This window comes from Mixophyes fleayi, chromosome 3, assembly GCF_038048845.1.
Source record: "Mixophyes fleayi isolate aMixFle1 chromosome 3, aMixFle1.hap1, whole genome shotgun sequence".
In the NCBI taxonomy this organism is placed as follows: domain Eukaryota; kingdom Metazoa; phylum Chordata; class Amphibia; order Anura; family Limnodynastidae; genus Mixophyes; species Mixophyes fleayi.
In genome coordinates this window covers 282,732,430-282,752,139 of record NC_134404.1, presented here as the reverse complement: position 1 = coordinate 282,752,139, position 19,710 = coordinate 282,732,430, and the positions used below count along the sequence as shown (strand labels likewise).

The 19,710-nt window shown below is 39.4% G+C and overlaps 2 protein-coding genes across 2 annotated transcripts in view; one reads left to right on the top strand and one right to left on the bottom strand.

Annotated features, from left to right (window-relative positions):
* Positions 1–508: 508 nt before the first annotated feature.
* On the bottom strand, positions 509–13,656 carry CEBPZOS (CEBPZ opposite strand). Its single transcript, XM_075203680.1, has 5 exons — positions 13,302–13,656; positions 10,932–11,040; positions 9,000–9,044; positions 1,494–1,575; positions 509–1,085 (listed from the first exon to the last, which is right to left on the bottom strand). Coding segments are annotated over exons 1-5 (276 nt in total). The 5' UTR covers positions 13,341–13,656; the 3' UTR covers positions 509–1,084.
* A 47-nt stretch (positions 13,657–13,703) lies between these two features.
* The window catches only part of HEATR5B (HEAT repeat containing 5B), a 67,036-nt gene continuing 61,029 nt past the window's right edge, over positions 13,704–19,710 (top strand). The window contains exons 1-3 of the mRNA XM_075200956.1: positions 13,704–13,820; positions 15,730–15,888; positions 19,459–19,670. Of these exons, the coding sequence (XP_075057057.1) occupies positions 15,763–15,888; positions 19,459–19,670 (338 nt within the window). The 5' untranslated portion in view covers positions 13,704–13,820; positions 15,730–15,762. The remainder of the gene's footprint in view (positions 13,821–15,729; positions 15,889–19,458; positions 19,671–19,710) is intronic.

Sequence of the window (19,710 nt, the reverse complement as noted above, 5' to 3'; positions counted from 1 at the left end):
ATATTGAAGATAATACAAATAAAATAAAAATCTGAAAATGTTCTTAATGTCTTTGATGGAATTACTATTCAGTTTAACAGATTAATTCATTAAGAAGACTTTATTTTTTGTCCTTCTTTAGGCATTAAAAAGTAGGCTTTTAAATGTCTTAATAAACTAGACCTTTTTCTATTAATTCTCTATTCTCTGCAGAGAAGATACACTCCTACATTGTAACATGTACAAAATACATCTCCTCGTGGGTACAGAAAGGGCCAGTTTTGTGCTATAGCTTGGTTACAAGTTCTTGTTCGTACACTTATTTGTAGTAATATAATATCAGACGTGTATAAATCAGTACAGTATGTTATACCATAAAAGCTTGCTTTGAAATAATTGAGATTTTTTTTTAAAGGATTGGTGCACGTCACTGCTTTATACAATCTCAACAGTCCAGTTAGCAAGGTAATAGTTGCATATTGCAGTATCCCTCTGATGCATATGTACATGTTAATAATTACTCACTATAAAAGAGTAAAAAGAATGTTTAATGTATTCAAGCACAGTCAACAGTATGCAGATTAATTGTTCTGTCCTCAAAACAGTAATATTGCCCATTCATATGACTATTGTATCTGATCCTCCAACATGTTGGCAAAATAAATGCCTCCTGCTTCTGTTATAAGGTGGACAGCAGTAAGGGAAAGTACTCCTTTGTTTTCCTGAAACGGGTAAAACAGGATAATAGGGGTTCACTGTTATAACCTTAGAACAAGGCTCTCCCAAAGTCCATCATTGTAAGAAGTGGAAACGGTCTCGTAGAAAAGCGAGAGAGAGAAATGGAAATATATCCTATAATTTCTATATATTTCTAATCACTAGATGAAAATGTATATCAAACAGTATTTAGTCATTTTATGTTGGAAACTGTCTAAATGCCCAAATGCCACTTGCATTAGGAAGAAATTGTTAGTGAGTGCAATGGAGCAGACATGAAAACGGTCCTGAGGCTGAGGAAAAAGTCTTCTTGATGTACTACACAAAAAGTGATGGTGTCAAATCCATGCTGGAAGATTTAGCAGATTGTGTAGAAGAATGTGCAACATCTGAAAACAAAAACGCGATATTTAAGGATTTAATATTTTGTTTACGGTTTAATTTTTTTTCTAAATACAACTTGCAATATATAACTAAACTTATGTAATTTCAATGTAAATAAACAAAGTACACTTCTCTAAAACACACAACCCCATGTATCTATATCTCAATTGTGATGTTGCTGAAAGTAATTACAATTGAAAACAATAATGCAATTAAAAGCCAATAGATTCTTTGAACACTTAACTAGGCCAAAATAGGTTAATAACCTCTGTTGTAATGCGTTAAGACTTTCCTTGCCTTACAAAAATCAGTGATTGTGTCTGTATAACCTCTTGAACATAATAGGGTGTAAGTAGGTAACGCACAACCTGCAACAAGAAATGTATATAGCAATAAAGATGATACAAACTTACCAGTTATCCTTTGTATTCCATGCTAGTGCATCCTTCTCCCGTTTCCCATGTATTCCAGCCCACTCATTGGATTTATAGTACACTGCTCACAAATAAAAAAAACACAAAATGTACACAAGTTTATATATATATATATATATATATATATATATATATATATAATTATATAATTATCATATCCCTAAACTAATACAAATCTGTAGTGCCCCGCTGTTAATATCGGGGATTTAATCCCTTTAAGGCAAATCTTTCGCACTATGTAGATAAATCACAACAACTACTTTGTAAAGAGTCCTATAATAGAGATTCTACCGCTATTGTATAACTTCTGGAGAGGAAGATTACAGATTGCTTACAGTAGATGTACAGGCACTGTATGGCTCCATCACACATAAAAAATTAATTGATAGTCAGTGGTGCACTTTTTGCAACAACAAGGGATGGCCATAGGGTCCAAATGTGCCCCCAGTTATACAAATGCTTTTATGGGGGAGTGGGAGCACCTCTTATATATATATATATATATATATATATATATACACACACATATATATACTGTAACAAAAGGAGGCATTTAGCTGGCAATATGCAGAGAAAGCAGGGAAGTAGAGTAAAACATTTCTGCAGTAATGCACCTAGAGTGAAGACTTATGTATGAAAAGCAATAGTTTAAATTTGGTTAAACTTACATGATCTGAAATCCTTCCTCTCAGCAAACAGACAGGGTGTGTCTGTCTTAGTGCTAACAGAGCAAGTGATGGGTGTTTTCTTTTAAAGAGAAGGTGGGTGTGTCACCTGTCCATCAAGCTAAGGCTGGGGGAGGAGTATCAGGTATAAAAGCTTGTTTGTTTCATTTGTTCAGAGAGACTAACGCTGGGATAGCTGGCTGGTCCTGAGAGAGAGCTGGTCTATGTATAGCTAGCGTTTAGGGTCTCGATGATTGCTGTGCAAGTATACGGTGTCAAAATATTTACCATCCCGACAATAAAGTACCATAAAAAGGAAGAAGTTGTTCGCGTGTGCTTCTGCAGTAGCGGGCTCTTGCCACAAGTGGTGTCAGGAGTGGGATGCTCCGGGAAGCAAGTTTCCGCTACCCAACCCGCGCAGACGTCAACATGGAGGAAGTACTGAAAACCCTCGTGAATGTGGCCGCTGTGCAGCAACAAGCTCAGATGCTACGAGTTGCCGAGGCACAGGTGGAAAACACAAGGCTCTTAAGGGAAGAGGTGAGGCATGACAGAAATGAACCACCTGGTCCTGTTTTCCTGAAAATGTCGCCAGGTGATGACATAGAAGCATATCTGGTGTCCTTTGAGAGACTTGCAAAAAGGGCAAAATGGCCTCCTAAAGATTGGGCTGAGAGACTGGCACCATATCTGACTGGTGAAGCTCAGCGAGCTTATATGGATCTAGATGAGGAACGGGCCTCTGATTATTTGCGCCTAAAGTCTGAGATATTGGCTCGCATTGGAGTTTCCGGGCCAGGCCGAGCCCAGCGCTATCACCAATGGCGCTATGATAAAGAAAAACCGGTCAGAGCACAAGTGGCTGAGCTTTCTAAAATTGTAAAGAAATGGCTGCAGCCTAAGGAGAATTCGCCTTCTCGGATTATTGAAGTTCTGGCGATAGATCACTGCATCCGGGGGCTGAACCGCGATTTGCAAAGGTGGGTGCTGCAATCAGACCCACAAACTTATGATGAGCTTGCCACCATCGTAGAAAGGTTTTGTGCGCTACAGCAATTGACTAAAAAAACCTGCATTTGTGCCAAAGCCGCTGCCACGCCAAAAGCCAGGTTTGACAATCCTTGCCACAGGGCCCAATGGCAAAACTGCTACGGACAGAGGGCCAGGTGCAAAGCTGTCTAATCTGAAGTGTTTTGAATGTGGTGAGCCAGGCCACTTTAAGGCAGAGTGTCCTAAACTACAGGAACCCATGGACTGTTCCGTGGCACATATTGGTCCTGCGTTTCCAAGCTGTTTTACCATGAGTCCCACATCAAGAAGTCCTTGTTTGTTCCGGGTGACTGTGCTAATCAACCAAAACCTTGTTCTGGCCTTGGTTGACTCGGGGAGTGAACTCTCATTGGTTTCCAGCTCTGCCTTACCCGAAACCATAACTTCTCGGTTGCCCAAAGTGAAGGTTCTTTGCGTACATGGCACGACAGAGGAGTATGAAAGAACAATACTACCAGTCACACTCAAAGACAAAACTGTTATGGTGGTAGCTGCCATAGCACCTAAACTCCCATATCCACTCATTTTGGGGCGAGACTTCCCACTGTTTAATGATGTCCTCGGTGAGCGGATCCGGCCGGACATGCCGGCAACTGATGCAACGGTCGGAAGCCCGGTCTTAAAGGGACCGCCTAAGAATCCACAGCATCTGGACATCGATCTTTGGGAACCGCCAAACCGGAATGCCATCCTGGGAGTCATAGCAGGAGTTCCAAAAAAGCATCCACCTGCGGGGAAACATGGACAGTCCAAACTAGCATTGGTGGGTGATGTCGCAGATGAGCCCATCCCACCTGTCAGTGAGGATACGGACTGGTCCGCAATACCAATTTTGTTTCCTCTGCAGGACTTTGCTCGAGACCAACTTAATGATGCCACTTTGGAACATGCCTTTTAAAGTGTGACTGAGGTAAATGGGGTAGCAAAAGCCGCCCAGCCTGCAGAAGGTATACCATATTTTATTGTTAAAAATAATTTCCTGTATAGAGTTGCTACTGTACAGGGGGATAAAGTAGAACAATTAATGGTTCCTCAGGTCCATGTAACCCTAGTGTTAAAAGCAGCACATACACAAGTCTGTGGTGGACACCTAGGGGAGGATAAAACACGGGAACGAGTTCTGCTTAGGTTTTACTGGCCCGGTGTACACATGGCAGTGAAAAAGTATTGCCGGTCCTGTCCCGTTTGTCAGAGAACCTGTCCCAAACCCATGAACAGGGCACCTCTCATTCCAATACCAATAGTACAAGTTCCCTTTGAACGGATAGCTATGGACCTTGTGGGGCCACTGGAAAAATCCGCACGTGGGCACCAATATATACTAGTGGTGCTTGACTATGCAACCAGGTATCCAGAGGCAATTCCCCTACGAAACAAAGTCCAGCACCATAGCTAAGGAACTTGTATTGACGTTTACACGTTTGGGAATACCCAAAGAAATTCTCACAGATCAGGGTACTCCTTTCATGTCTAAACTGATGAAGGACATGTGCTAGTTGCTAGGGGTTACGGCGCTTCACACCTCTGTATACCATCCACAAACAGATGGCTTGGTGGAACGCTTTAACCGCACATTAAAGCACATGCTCAGGAAAGCAGTGGCTCAAGAGAAAAAAGATTGGGACACTCTTATTCCCTATTTGATGTTTGCCATCCGTGAGGTACCTCAAGCTTCAACAGGGTTTATTCCCTTTGAGTTATTGTTTGGGAGACAGCCCAGGGGTATCTTGGATATGTTAAAAGAAGGGTGGGAGCAGCAAGGTCCCAGGTGGCCAAATCTGGTACAATTTGTGTCACAAATGTATGAGAGGCTAGGAAAGATAGGGCCCATTTTGCAGCAACATGTAAAAGAGGCTCAGGAACGACAGAGAAAAAGTTATGATAAAAGTGCTGTTGTTCGATCTTTCAAACCTGGGGACAAGGTCCTAGTCCTGGTTCCCACCCAGGAAAGCAAACTTTTCGCCCATTGGCAGGGTCCATATGAAGTTCTGGAGGCTGTCGGTCCTGTCAATTACAGAGTCCGCCAGTTAGGTAGGAGAAGTGAAGGTCAACCTCCTTAAACCTTGGCATGATGAGGAAACCTCTCCTCAGGTAGTGAGTACTGCCATTGAAAAGTCTGAAGTGCCCATAGAGCCAGCTTTGTCCATTCAGCAGAGACAACAGACTGAAGAAATGATTCGCCGGAACAGGGATGTCTTCTCTTCCATTCCTGGGCGCACTACCTTAATCGAACACGACATTGTCACTGCACCAGGAGTCATTGTAAAGCAGAAGCCGTATCGTATTCCAGAAGCCAGACGGGTGGACGTGAGAAAGGAGGTCGAGAAGATGCTCCAGTTAGATGTGATTGAAGAGTCCACAAGTGAATGGAATAGTCCCATTGTGCTTGTCCCGAAACCCAATGGGACAATTAGGTTCTGCAATGACTTTAGGTGCCTAAACAGTATGTCGCAGTTTGATGCCTATCCGATGCCACGTGTGGATGAACTAGTGGAAAATCTTGCTGGTAGCAATTATTTAACAACCCTTGATCTAACAAAGGGTTATTGGCAAGTTCCCCTGACATCCACAGCCAAGCCAAAGACTGCATTTTCCACCCATGATGGTCTCTATCAATATAAAGTCCTACCCTTTGGGTTGCATGGGGCACCTGCCACCTTCCAAAGGGCCATGAATAAATTGCTACGACCTCACACAGCTTATGTAGCCGCTTACTTGGACGATATAGTGATTTATACCCCAGACTGGGGATCACATTTAGCCAAAGTTGAGGCGGTCTTAGCTTCATTAAGGTCAGCAGGGTTAACAGCTAACCCAGAGAAATGTGCCATAGCCATGAGAGAAGCCAAATATCTGGGGTACATTGTTGGTCGAGGGCATGTAAAACCCCAGCTAGACAAAGTGGAGGCAGTCAAAAATTGGGCAAGACCAGAAAAAAAGTCGCAGTTAAGAACCTTTTTAGGCTTAGTAGGTTACTACAGGCGGTTTGTAAGCCACTTCGCCACTGGAGCTGCTCCACTTACGGACATGTTAAAAAAAAAGTTGTCCAGATAGATTAACCTGGTCTGATTCTGCAGAAACCGCCTGGTCTGATCTCCGGTTAGCTCTTTGTTCCTCTCCAGTTCTACAAGCACCAGATTTTACCCGGAGGTTCTTCCTCCAAACTGATGCTTCTGGTGTTGGCTTAGGTGCAGTCTTGTCACAGGAGAAGAATGGAGTAGAAAACCCTGTCCTGTACCTAAGCCGTAAGTTGCTTCCAAGGGAACAAAAATATGCCACTGTGGAGAAAGAATGTCTTGCCATAAAATGGGCTACAGAGGCTCTGCGCTATTATCTCCTAGGCAGAGAGTTCACCTTAATAACAGACCATGCACCATTAAGATGGATGCAGAACAATCGGGAGGTAAATGCCAAGGTAACCCACTGGTTCTTGGCACTGCAACCTTTCAAGTTCTCAGTAGAACATAGACCTGGGATTCTACACAAAAATGCAGATGCGTTGTCATGGAAATATGCGCTCCTCGCGAAGTCCGCGTCCCCCTACTTGGAGACGCTAGGGGGAGGGATATGTAACAAAAGGAGGCATTTAGCTGGCAATATGCAGAGAAAGCAGGGAAGTACATTTGTGCAGTAATGCACCTAGAGTGAAGACTTATGTATGAAAAGCAATAGTTTAAATTTGGTTAAACTTACATGATCTGAAATCCTTCCTCTCAGCAAACAGACAGGGTGTGTCTGTCTTAGTGCTAACAGAGCAAGTGATGGGTGTTTTCTTTTAAAGAGAAGGTGGGTGTGTCACCTGTCCATCAAGCTAAGGCTGGGGGAGGAGTATCAGGTATAAAAGCTTGTTTGTTTCATTTGTTCAGAGAGACTAACGCTGGGATAGCTGGCTGGTCCTGAGAGAGAGCTGGTCTATGTATAGCTAGCGTTTAGGGTCTCGATGATTGCTGTGCAAGTATACGGTGTCAAAATATTTATCATCCTGACAATAAAGTACCATAAAAAGGAAGAAGTTGTTCGCGTGTGCTTCTGCAGTAGCGGGCTCTTGCCACTATATATATATATATATATATATATATATATATATATATATATATATATATATATATATATATATATATATAATGCTGGGTTTCTGAAATTCAAGATTAAATTTTACAGAAGGTATAGCAACGATCTGGTTTGGGACAGTTAGTGATATTAAAGAATTTCTTGAGATTTTTAATAAGAATGATTTTAACTTCTCATTTACATTTAAGACTGAGGCAAGTATAGATTATCTATATCTGATAGTGGATGAAACATTTAATATAAATACAGCACCTTCTTCAAGCAGGTTGATTCTAATAGTTTTATTTTATTGCATAGTTGTGATCTTCCACGATGGAAGAATAATACACTGTATTTACACTTCCTTAGACTTTAACATTGTTCTGATGAGTCTAAGTTTCACATGCATTGGAATATTTACAGACCAAATGTTTAGAAAGGGGATATCAACCTTCCCTCATTGATAAAGCACAGGAAAAGGTAAGTTTAGCAAATAGGCAGGAAATAATTCAATATTGGAAGAATGGCATGGAGATCAGTAAGGAAAGGAACCCCCTTTAGGGAAAATTAAGGCGGTGCATCTAGCTTAAGGATAACCAGGTGGAAGACATATGTGTAACAAAATAATAGTATGAAGTCTGATTTAACTTACATGCTTTGAAATTGCCTTTTCCCACAGATACAGCAGGCTGACAGTATGTGTCTATAGTAAAAGCAATCACCAGAACAGCTGATGTGAACTCCTTTTTAAAGGGAAGGTGGGGGCATCACCTGCCCATCAAGCTAAGGCTGTGGAAGGAGTGTCAAGTATAAAAACCTGTCTATTATCATTGTTCAGCCGGTGTCTAGAGAGCTGGTCTCTATTAGTTTAACGTCAGGGTCACAAGAAAGGGTATGAAATCTTTATATTGTCAAGTACTTTGCCATTCTGACATTAAAGCTAAGTAAAAAAGCAAAAAGTTGCTTGTGTGTGTTTCACCAGAAGTGTGCTCTTGCCACACACGTTAAGAGAGAGTGTGAAAAAAAATCTAAGGGCTAGATTTACTAAGCTGCGGGTTTGAAAAAGTGGGGATGTTGCCTATAGCAACCAATCAGATTCTAGCTATCATTTTGTAGAAGGTACTAAATAAATGAAAGCTAGAATCTGATTGGTTGCTATAGGCAACATCCCCACTTTTTCAAACCCGCAGCTTAGTAAATCTAGCCCTTAGTGGTTTTTTTGTGCATCCATTGTAAGGTATGTAAGTTCATGAACAAGAAACAGTAATTTCAGATCTGGGACAGAGAAGGAGTTCCACGTTAAACAATCACATGTAGATCCAAATTTATTACAAGATCAACTGCAACTGTAATTTGGTATATGTAGGAAAAACAAAGAGACATCTAAAGCAAAGGATAAAGCACATTTAATGAATATTCACAATAAGGTCATGACACACAGTTTACTGAGACATTTCAGTTCCAAACATAATTCTGATGTCAATTTCCAACATTTCAAAGGAATAGAACAGGTCAAATTAGGTGCAGAGGGGGAGATAGGGAGTTGGCATTCTCAAAGAGGGAATTATACTGGATTTATACTTTGAATTCTTTACTCCCTGGTGGGTTAAAAAAGGGGCTTGATGTGGTGTTATTTCCTGGTCGGCTTTGTATGACATATTGAAACAGTCTGATCAATAGTGTATAGTATAGCAAGACAATTGGAAATAAATATTTGTACCTTCTAAAACTGAGGGTAATCTTCTGTTCATTGTATACCTGAAATCTATTAGAAGGCAAATAAATTATTAAAATTAACAGTTAAGCATTTTTAAAAATGTACATAGGTTGCTGCTAATTATTTTTGTTAGCAATGAAGTAGACACACAGAGCTATTGTTTTATAATGTGTACACACATTTGTGCTTTGGTGCAGTGGTATCATATCTAACAAGTCTTTAAATATTCCAAATATAAGATGAATTACATGTTTAACATTTGCCCTGTTTTACCTACATGGCCAAAAGTATGTGGAAACCCAAACATCACACCCATATGTGTTTATTGAACATCTCATTCCAAAACCATAGACATTTATACGGAGATGGTCTCCCTGTTGCTGCTATAACGGCCTCCACGCTTCTAGGAAGGCTTTCTACTAAATTCTGGAACATGGCTGTGGGGATTAACATACATTCAGCTGTATTAGTGTGGTCGGGCATTGATGTTAGGTTATAACGCCTGGTACGAGTCAGTGTTCCAATTTATCACAAAGATGTTTGCTGGGGTTGAGGCCAGGGCTCAGTGCAAGCCATTCAAGTTCTTCCACATTAAACTCAGGAAACAATATTTTGATGGACCTCACTTTGTGTACGGGAGCATTGTCATGCTGGAACAGGAAAGGGCCTTCCCAAACTGTTGCCACAAAGTTGGAAGTACACAATTGTCTAAAATGCCATTGTAAGCAGTAGGATTAAGATTTTCCTTCACTGCAACTAAGGAGCCAAGAGGCCAAGCTGTGAAAACCATTCCCAGACCATTATTCCTCCTCCACCTAACTTTACAGTTGGCAGTACCCATTTGGGTAGCAAGCTTTTTTCCTGGCTTCCGCCAAACTCAGATTCGTCCGTCAGACTGCCAGATGGTGAAGTATGATTCGTCACTTCAGATAACGTATTTCCACTGCTCCAGAGTCCAATGCTGGTGTGCTTTACACCACTCCAGCTGACATTTGGATTTATGCATGGTGATCTGAGACTTGTGTGCAGTTGCTCACACATGGAAATCCAATCCATGAAGCTCTCTGCGAACAGTTCTTGTGCGCACGTTGCTTCCAGTGGCAGTTTGTAACTTGGTAGTGAGTGTTGCAAACAAGGACAGACGATTTTTAGGCGCTAACCACATCAGCCAACCCATTCTGTGAGTTTATGTGGCCTAACGCTTCACAATAACAGCTTACAATTAACCCAGGCACCTCTAACAGGGCAGAAATTTGATAAACTGATTTGTTGGAGAAGTGGCATCCTGTGAAATTGCCACGTTGAAAGTCACTGAACTCGTCCCATTCTACTGCTAATGTTTGACTATGGAGATGGCATGGCTGTATGTTTGATGTCATGCACCTGTTAGCAAAGTATGTGGCTGAACTGGCCAAATAAACTAATTAGAAGGGGTGTTCACGTACTTTTGGCCTTGTAGTGTATCAATGGACTATTGATATTGGCGCCAGTTAGAGACAGAAAATACAATTTCAGTTATTTGCTACAATCAATGTAACCTTTCTGAACTTTGTCAGCAAGAGAAATACACAAAGCTGCCTTCATACTAGATCCGATAGACTAGATCGGAGTGCAGTGTCAGACTGGCGTTTTAGAATATAATGCTTTTCTGACCAAGAAACTGTGGCATTCTAAAGCAAGGATATGCTCAATTGGCATTACATTAAAAAGAATGTGGAACATTATTTCCCTGTCACACCAAAGTGATTCCACTGTCCACTGACGTGCAGGTTAAAAAATGATGGTGCTCTAAAACACCTGTCTAACAATGCTGTTAGTAATACTATATATATATCAAACATCTACTATGGCTGTATACTTAAATACTGTACGCACAGACGTAAATACACTGAACACATTGGTTCATAAATTGCATGGCTCAGAAAAGAAACTAACCTTGGCTTGAATCGATTTTGTGGTACAACAAGTATACACCAAAAACACCAGCTATTTCTAGCAATAGCACACCCTTGAAGATATTCTTCATGTTAACTTTCCTTTCTATCTGTAAGCAGGGAAAATTTTATGTTGAGTAACAAGATGTATGCAGCATACCATGCACAATGCATACTTTTTATAAATAAAATTAAACCATTAGTTAAACCACATGTATTGCAGCAATTAGAGGACATGCCATATGTGGATATATTGCAATATTCACTACAAAGAAGCATTCCCTGAGTATATAATTTCTAATCTTGTAGGCTTTACTTCCTATTTGCTCTCCAATGGTCAGTGCTTGGTGGAGCTATGTTTAGTGATATTCAGATATCTGTATGGAGCAAGCTTACTGGATAAAGAGCGTAGGGCACACGTGCATATGTAGCAGGTTCTATATTAAGCTAGACATCAGAATGTCATGGCTTGTTTCTGGATACATGCCAGCTGAATATGCATTGGTAGGATTGGGAAGGAAGTAGAGCTAATTTCCACATGCATAAATTATGCAAATTAGCACTTAAAATATAATACACAAAACAAATACATTTGTATTACAGAATCTGATATTATTATAAACTCAAACATGACAGATCCTTTTTTAGAGATAATTCCAACCAAACCTCCGGTGGATCCCATTAAATCTTCTATGTGCCTGCTGCTGCTCCAACTGGCAGAGTGTTGTCACTGGACAACAAACTGCCTGTCTAAAATAAATAAAGTCCAGGGGGTAAATGTATGAACATGCGGGTTCTTCAACACCCGCGTGTTCGGCAATTAAATTTCAAGCGGCGCTGCATTGTAAAGGGAAACTTCCCTTTACAATGCAGCGCCGCTTGAAATTTAATTGCCGAACACGCGGGTGTTGAAGAACCCGCACGTTCATACATTTACCCCCAGGTCAGAAGAAGAGTGCAAAAGACATTGTTGAACATTTCATTGCATCCAACCATGTGCTGCCAGTAGGAATGAGCAGAAGCTTGCTGATCAGCCAGGGGGTGCATGAAAGACATCAGTGAACCCAGCAGATAGCTTGAACGCTGGACCTCAGGTATCAAACCTTTAGTATTATTAACAACATTACATCCGAAACAGAATTTTGCATTTTCACTTTCGTATATTTGTATGTACATTGAGCCTGGAAAATGACGCAATCATTATTTTACAAGCCTTAATGCATTGTTTTCAAATACAAAATGCCATACAATCAATAAATCTACAATAGTGTTCAATATTTAATGACATTAAAAAAATACTGTGAGGGTGTAGTTTACAGATATATACACAGATAAATGTGTTGTAAGTTACTATATACACTATTAATAAGTTATATTTATTTTAACAAAATTGTTCATATAAACAATTTTGTAACAACATATGGGTACTTTTGAAAAAGTTGAAAAATCAGCATGATCACTAAGTCCATGGATCAAAGTGTAGTGGTTAAAGAAGAAGACTGTTATTACAATTACATCCAGATACTGTATTTGCATTAGAGATAGACCATATGTATTGACAAACATCCATTAAACGCATGGTTGCTAACAGTTTAAATCAGTTCTAGAGACACTTTGGTGCTGAGCAGGTATACGTAACCATGTCACTCACTATATTGTCTTGTTCTTTAATCTCCAGAATTACATTAACTGAACTTGGTTATAATACTATATTTTATGCCTGCTTCATTTAATGCAGTACTTATAAAAACAAAAGAATCAGAATTGCATACAGTATATACAGAATAAGAGGAATTGTATTGTTAACCAGGTCAATACTGAGAAGGGTGGAGATTTTCATGGACAAAAATATTGTGAGGCATATCTTTAAAACCTTACTTTAAATTACTGGTATATGGCAACTATAGTTAACAGGGTTATTCCTTGGTATTTACCCATTAGAACTCAAGCATGTTTCGCGCCAGAAATGTTCCTATTACATACACAATTAGCTGTCCTGCATTTAATTCATCTTAACTTCATAAATGTTAAGTAAAGCTATCTGCATGCATTTGTATTTCTAAATATATGTGTATTTGTATTTATTAACATAAATGAAACCTATCAAAATGAATGATCCACTAAGATAACTTTGAGATAACATAACAAAGTCACCCAGTGGCCATATTATTGTGCTAATAGACGTTTCATACATACAGCTATCTTTCTCAGCTACAGTTGCGCATTTAGATTGTGATAGTAATATATGACTTTAGAGGTGAGATTGAGACTTTGATAAGGTCTCTGTAAACTTTAAGTTATTCATACTCATATTCTAAGTACCTATACAAAAGTCATATCTCTGCAGTAGAAGTCGGCATTGAAAACTCACCATGACAAAACCAGAAAAGATTGTGAGTAACCTGTTCATCTGGGTCACTGGCTTAGATCATGTACCAAGCGTCCGCCATTACACTAAAGGGAAAACCACAATTACTGCCATTACGATTACTGGCAAGTGTAACAAACCAAACTTTGAACCGCTTTACATCGTATTTAATATGCGCATGCAACACTAGCTATCACTATATTCAGGTAAAGTTGCTTTGTTCTATATATCTGTTTTAATTTCTTGTTAATGTGCTTGGCTTTCCCGTTGCTAGGATTCCGTACTTTCGGTTGCCTGTACCAAGGATGGGCGCTGCCATTTTTCAGAAGTGTCACATGAATGGAGATTTACGTCATCAATGGTGAGCAGAGTTCGCTGCCGGTGTGTCGCGCATTATTGACGTTCCTATTGGTGACGTTTGTACTAAGGACTCAGAGGGGCTTCCTGGAAGCGGAGGCTGTATATGACAGTAGTACTGTAGCCAGGGGAAGTCTTACAGAGGGATAACAACTTCCAGCTAAGGTAATGCCCTTCTTATTACATGCTAAATTGGATATTTAGTAGCAGGTTTTGAGGTTTGTGATGGATGCTTTAGGGACTAGGGTGTTATTTGTGCTTTGGGTCCAGTGTTGGTATTTACAAGAAACAGGGATCCATTAAAGCTAATGGAAACTGCACATTCCAGGTTTCATATACACACAGAATGTCAGATAAAACTGCCATTGGTATACATGTCTGTGTCCAATTAACTTACAGTGAACTGTGCTATCTGTTTCATTAGACTAAACAGTTCTGTATTGAATTTTGTTATGATGTATTTTTTTTCTGTAGTATGTTGGTTGGTCCATAGGTGCTCAAACTATGGTTTGGGACCTGAAGCGTGGACCCCTGATTGTCAGATGTGCAAGACATATATAGAAATCTGCCTCTTTTGGGATCTCAAAACAATGGCACACTGACACTTGGGGACCCAGCTGAAAAAATGTTCAGTACTGCCTGCAAGTGACAAGTTAAATTCGTTTTTCATTGCTGTCAGTACAATGTTTTGGACTTAAATGGTATTAAAATAAGCATGAGGAGGTTCATCAGAATAATACTGCAAATATCACCTACACTGTACACATTTGTATGTGCTTGATGCTTTGTCTGTTTCTTGCGGTGTTTGGTTTTATCTGGGCTGGATAAATACCAGGAGCTTAGATGATACTGCTGGCACTTAACCTGTCATTTGGATTGTTGTCAATGGATGCATATTTTCCCTGGCAATTTAAACTAACCTACTGGCTCCTGAATTCTTCATTACTTTCTCTCTCTTTGGCGTATATATGTCTTAAACCTTATTTAAAATTTGTTTGATTTTATTTAATCTTTGACCAAGGATGTTTATTGACTAGACTTGTTCCATATATAAGGCTGCTGATTTATACATATATTATACATATATTTGTCTTTCTTGCTTACAACAAGCATATTAAACAGTCTAACATGTTCACATATCCGATTAGTTGGTATGGGAGTATGTATGTGCTGCAGACGCAGTGTTCACTGAAGTTGGGGCGTATGTACATTTTTGTGGAGTACCTGTACTCCATTTGACTGCTGTGCATGTGCACCTATATCAGTGTTGGCTAACCTGTGACACTCCAGGTGTTGTGAAACTACAAGTCCCAGCATACCCTTCCAGCAATAAGCTGCTATATATTAGTAAAGCATGCTGGGACTTGTAGTTTCACAACACCTGGAGTGTCACAGGTTAGCCAACACTGACCTATATGCTTCCGTATCTAGATTTGTGTGCATCTTGCATCACTCCCCTTACACCTGACGAGGTGGAACAGGGATGGACAATCCTTAGTTAAGTATAGTAAGGGAGTGTTCACGCTCCGTAAAGATGCAGTATAATTAGACTTAGATGCATTGTCAGATGCGCTTCTTCGAAGCTGTGTCTTTTGTGAATACTGTAGGCCTGGTATAAAGATTTTCGATGACTACGACTCCAGCATCACTATTTACCTGCTTCTGATTGGCTGTTTGTATATTGACCATTCCAGCTGATAGTGCGTAATTCATTTGCCTCCCATCTAGGTTGGGACAAGTCGTGGATGTCTATTCAGGGTGTTTTCTAAACGATTCATTGACCCCTATTTTAAGGCATTCAGACTAGTTTATTTTGTATTGAAAGGCACCTCAGCGCAACTTACTACAGTCAGGTGACAGCCTCTATGTATTGTGAGCATCTTTATAATGCTTTCCAGGTTTTCTACTGCAAGATGTTACTCTGTATTATATGGCAAATATGACTGATGAATTGATTTTCAGGTTGTATATTACCCTGGAATGTCAAATAAGACATATTGTATATGGTATCAAGCTTAGCAATATTGTAGAGCTAATGAAAATATTATTAATTGGGTGTTTCTTTCTTCTATAGGGGTTTTTCTTTGAGGTGTTCATCAGAGCAGATATGGAGCTGGCCCACAGTTTACTCCTTAAGGAAGATGCTCTGGCCCAGGTCACAGAGGCCAAGAAATCGGTCTTTGTTTTTGAGTGGCTGCGTTTTCTGGATAAAGTACTCATAGCTGCTAACAAGGTAAATGTAATGTTTACTGCAACATGTTTTATAGTTATAAGCTTTCAAAAGTGTTTTTTCTTTTAAAAGTCTTTATGTTCTTTAAGTTTGACCCTATTGGCTATAGATTCAGCAATATAACAATGTGTAAGTGTACAGAACACTTTAGTGTATCATATAATGAAAAATAACAGCATTTCCAACTTGTGGTTTATAACTGTCCCCATTGCATATAAAGCAGTGATTACAAGATTGAATAAATGCTAAAGAATTGTGTCGCCACCATCCAAGGGTGCATTCTGATTTCTGTAAAACAGCTAGTAGTATGTTGGACACATATAGCAAAGGAATTGCCTTTAATACTTACATTAACAAAGATAAGGAAGTACAGCAGAAGGGAAGGAGTGAAAAGAGCTAGAACATTAGGGGCCTGATTCATTAAGGATCTTAACTTGAGAAACTTCTTATTTCAGCCTCCTGGACAAAACCATGTTACAATACAAGGGGTGCAAATTAGTATTCTGTTTTGCACATAAGTTAAATACTGACTGTTTTTTCATGTAGCACACAAATACTTGATGGCTTATTTGTACACTGAAATTTAAAGTTGATATTTGTGTGCTACATGAAAAACAGTCAGTATTTAACTTATGTGCAAAGCAGAAAACTAATTTTCACCCCTTGCATTGTAACATGGTTTTGTCCAGGAGACTGAAATAAGAAGTTTCTCGAGTTAGGATCCTTAATGAATCAGGCCCTAGATCATTATGTACAATGTCAAAGCTTTACCATTCCTGTCTCAAATTGTCAGACCATTGAGTTTGTTTGTTGTCTTAACTAACAAGAATGAATTTGTATTCCTCAGAATTTCCGACCATGTACTAGAAAATGTTGAGTAATCCATCTCGGCTCTATGTGTAAGCTCAGTATTCTCCCCCAGAAGCTATTTCCCGTGTGCTCCATTGGGCTTTTTTACTTGCCACCCAGCTCTTGGAGCCTAATAGAGTCCTATTATAATAGAATAATCCATTGTTTCTCCTGTTTTACCAGGCACTATGTGAGCACTACAACCAGCATTGTGTGTTAGACTACTGACCACCAGTCTGACCAGTCCTGGCACATGTGGGCAATAACCTCCAACATTTTTCATTATTAGTGCAAAGTATTACAACTGCCCCCACCCGGCTGGCAAACTTTTCTGGGGAGAACACTGAAGCACTTGGTAAAGCTTAGGTTCCAATCCTTCAAAACAGTCTTTTTGTATTGTAGTTAGCTTTGTGAGCTTTGTATCAAACAGTAAATATCAATGTACTGGACAGCTACTAGATTACAGGTATAGTGAGTCACAGCACCATGGTTCGTGGGGCAAAGAGAGAATGCACTGTGAAATGTTCACTATGGTGCTAACAGCTAATGATGTTAACAACAAATGATATGCAATAGAATAAAATCTCTTAGCTTTGCTGAGTGTTCCTGTACATCGTGATGTTTTTCCACACTTTCAAATAGTACCTTCTTCAGAGGGAAAAAAGTGCATGTCAATTGGTAACATCAGTGGTTATTTCAAGTGGAACCGCAGCAAACATTTCACAATACAGCCGCTCTGTGAACCACACAACATAGTCATTCACTACAGCTGTAATCTTATACCTGAACAGTACTTTGAAATTTGGTGTTTGATATAAGTTCATAAAGGTAACTAAAATGCAAAAAAGAATTATTTTGTAGTATTGATTTTCTATTGGGTTCCAGCAGGGCTATGTGTGACTAGCATTTGCAAAAACTGAACCTAGGACCTCTAGATCAAATTAAATGAATGTTTATATATGGATATCTCTGGTCTAAGGAAGAGTTGAAGTGGACCCTGTTTGGTCCCTGAATTTTCTTCATTATTAACTGCATTTATGATCATTTTTGTGTATTCATAATGGTTGCTGATTTGTCACAGGTCTCTGATTAAACCTTATGGACATTTTTTTGAATATATTGGTACCAGTCTGATCGTAATATTTGTGATTAATTTATATGCAATTATTTTGATGCTAATAAACCCTTTTTATAGCTGTCTTTTGTATTAAAGATTTCTTATGAATCTTTATATTGTTTCAAAATCTTATATTAATTTCGTTTTAGACGGACATCAGCTCTGGTGGATTATGTATCTTTTTTTGTTGCTTTTCTTTGAGGCTTTGTCTCATACTTTTCATACCTCTAGCTGCATTCTCGGTCTTTTACTAGTTTTTGCTTTGGTGTTTTTATATGCATCACTAATTTGTGTGTCCTGCAATTTTAGCATTGGTTTCTTTTTATACTTTTTTCTCTGTTACTTCATACAATAAAAAGAATACAATAGGCATTTAATGTCATGTTCCCTGTTATTATCTGTCAAGCCATTTATATCCAACAAACCCCCTTATAAATCTTGAACGTGCTGTCGAGACTGTAATAGAAATCAAACGGTATCGAGGACATCCTTGTCTAGGACCATTTTGTATTTCCTTTGGCACAGAGAGAAAACTGTTCACCCTCACTGTTGCTGAAGGGTTACTATATAGACCCCCCCCCCCCCCCCCCCAGTCCAGTGAAGCATGTGTGGGACTAGACCAAGGGGTATACTTACTAAACTGTGGGTTTGAAAAAGTGGAGATGTTGCCTATAGCAACCAATCGGATTCTAGCTTTCATTTTTTTAGTGCATTCTACAAAATCAAAGATAGAATCGGATTGGTTGCTATAGGCAATATCTCCACTTTTTCAAACCCGCAGTTTAGTAAATATACCCCAAGAGACTTTAGGGAGTAAGTTATAACAAGCCAGTCTGTTCGGTCAAACACCTTATCAGCATCTGTGACAACCTTTTATAGCTGATCATATGCATTGACAATTCAGGCCGTTTTAGCCCTAAGCTTTTCTTTTAAAGCCACATATACTTTTACCAGGCAAATGTTCTTATCAAGCCTTTCCACAGTCTTGTCCGGTAACATGGAAAAATCCACTGAGCCTAAATATTCCATAATATTTAGCTCTATCCTGATGAGCCATATCCATGACATTGCAAATTAAGAGGTACTCGTGAGAGCACTCTGCTATTTCTGAGGAAATATTTTTAATGCACGCACCTTTATTTTTCTTATTGGCAAGTAATGTAACTGTCCTCATTTTATGTAAGTCCCTGGCCAGAAAACTAAGATTTGTATTACCAAATTCATAAAATGTAGAGTATAAGATGCAAATAAATCTTCAGTAAAGCTATCTAGCTGTTTCGTTACCTTCCGCCACAAAGCTGTTCATGAGAGGGGTAATAGTTTGGGAGCTCAATTTGTGTGTTTTTAAAGGGCCCTCGCACCTCCAGATAGTCTCTTGAGATTTGTTTAGTCCCAATATGAATATGTTATGGCTTTCTCCTTTTTCCAGATTCGGTTAAAACAAATTTTGATGGTCATATCACTCTACTATCGTCATGGTAGTCTGTTATCTGTAGTGATTTCCTAAATCATTTTAGCTAAGTGAACATTTTGGAATAACTGTAGATCCGAATGTACTTCTGTAATAATGAACCATGTACTGTTGTTAATGCCTATTTCTATCACAGACAGACATCAAAGAAAACCAGAAGAAACTTGTGGAGCAGCTTACCGGACTCATAAGCAGCTCCCCTGGACCACCCACCCGCAAGCTGCTAGCCAAGAATCTTGCCACTCTGTATAGTATTGGAGACACCTACACTGTCTTCCAAACACTGGACAAGTGCAATGAAATGATAAAGAGCAAGGATGACACTGCTGCCTATCTGCCAACCAAGCTGTAAGTCTTAGAGCAGGATTACTTGGGATTGATGGTCTCT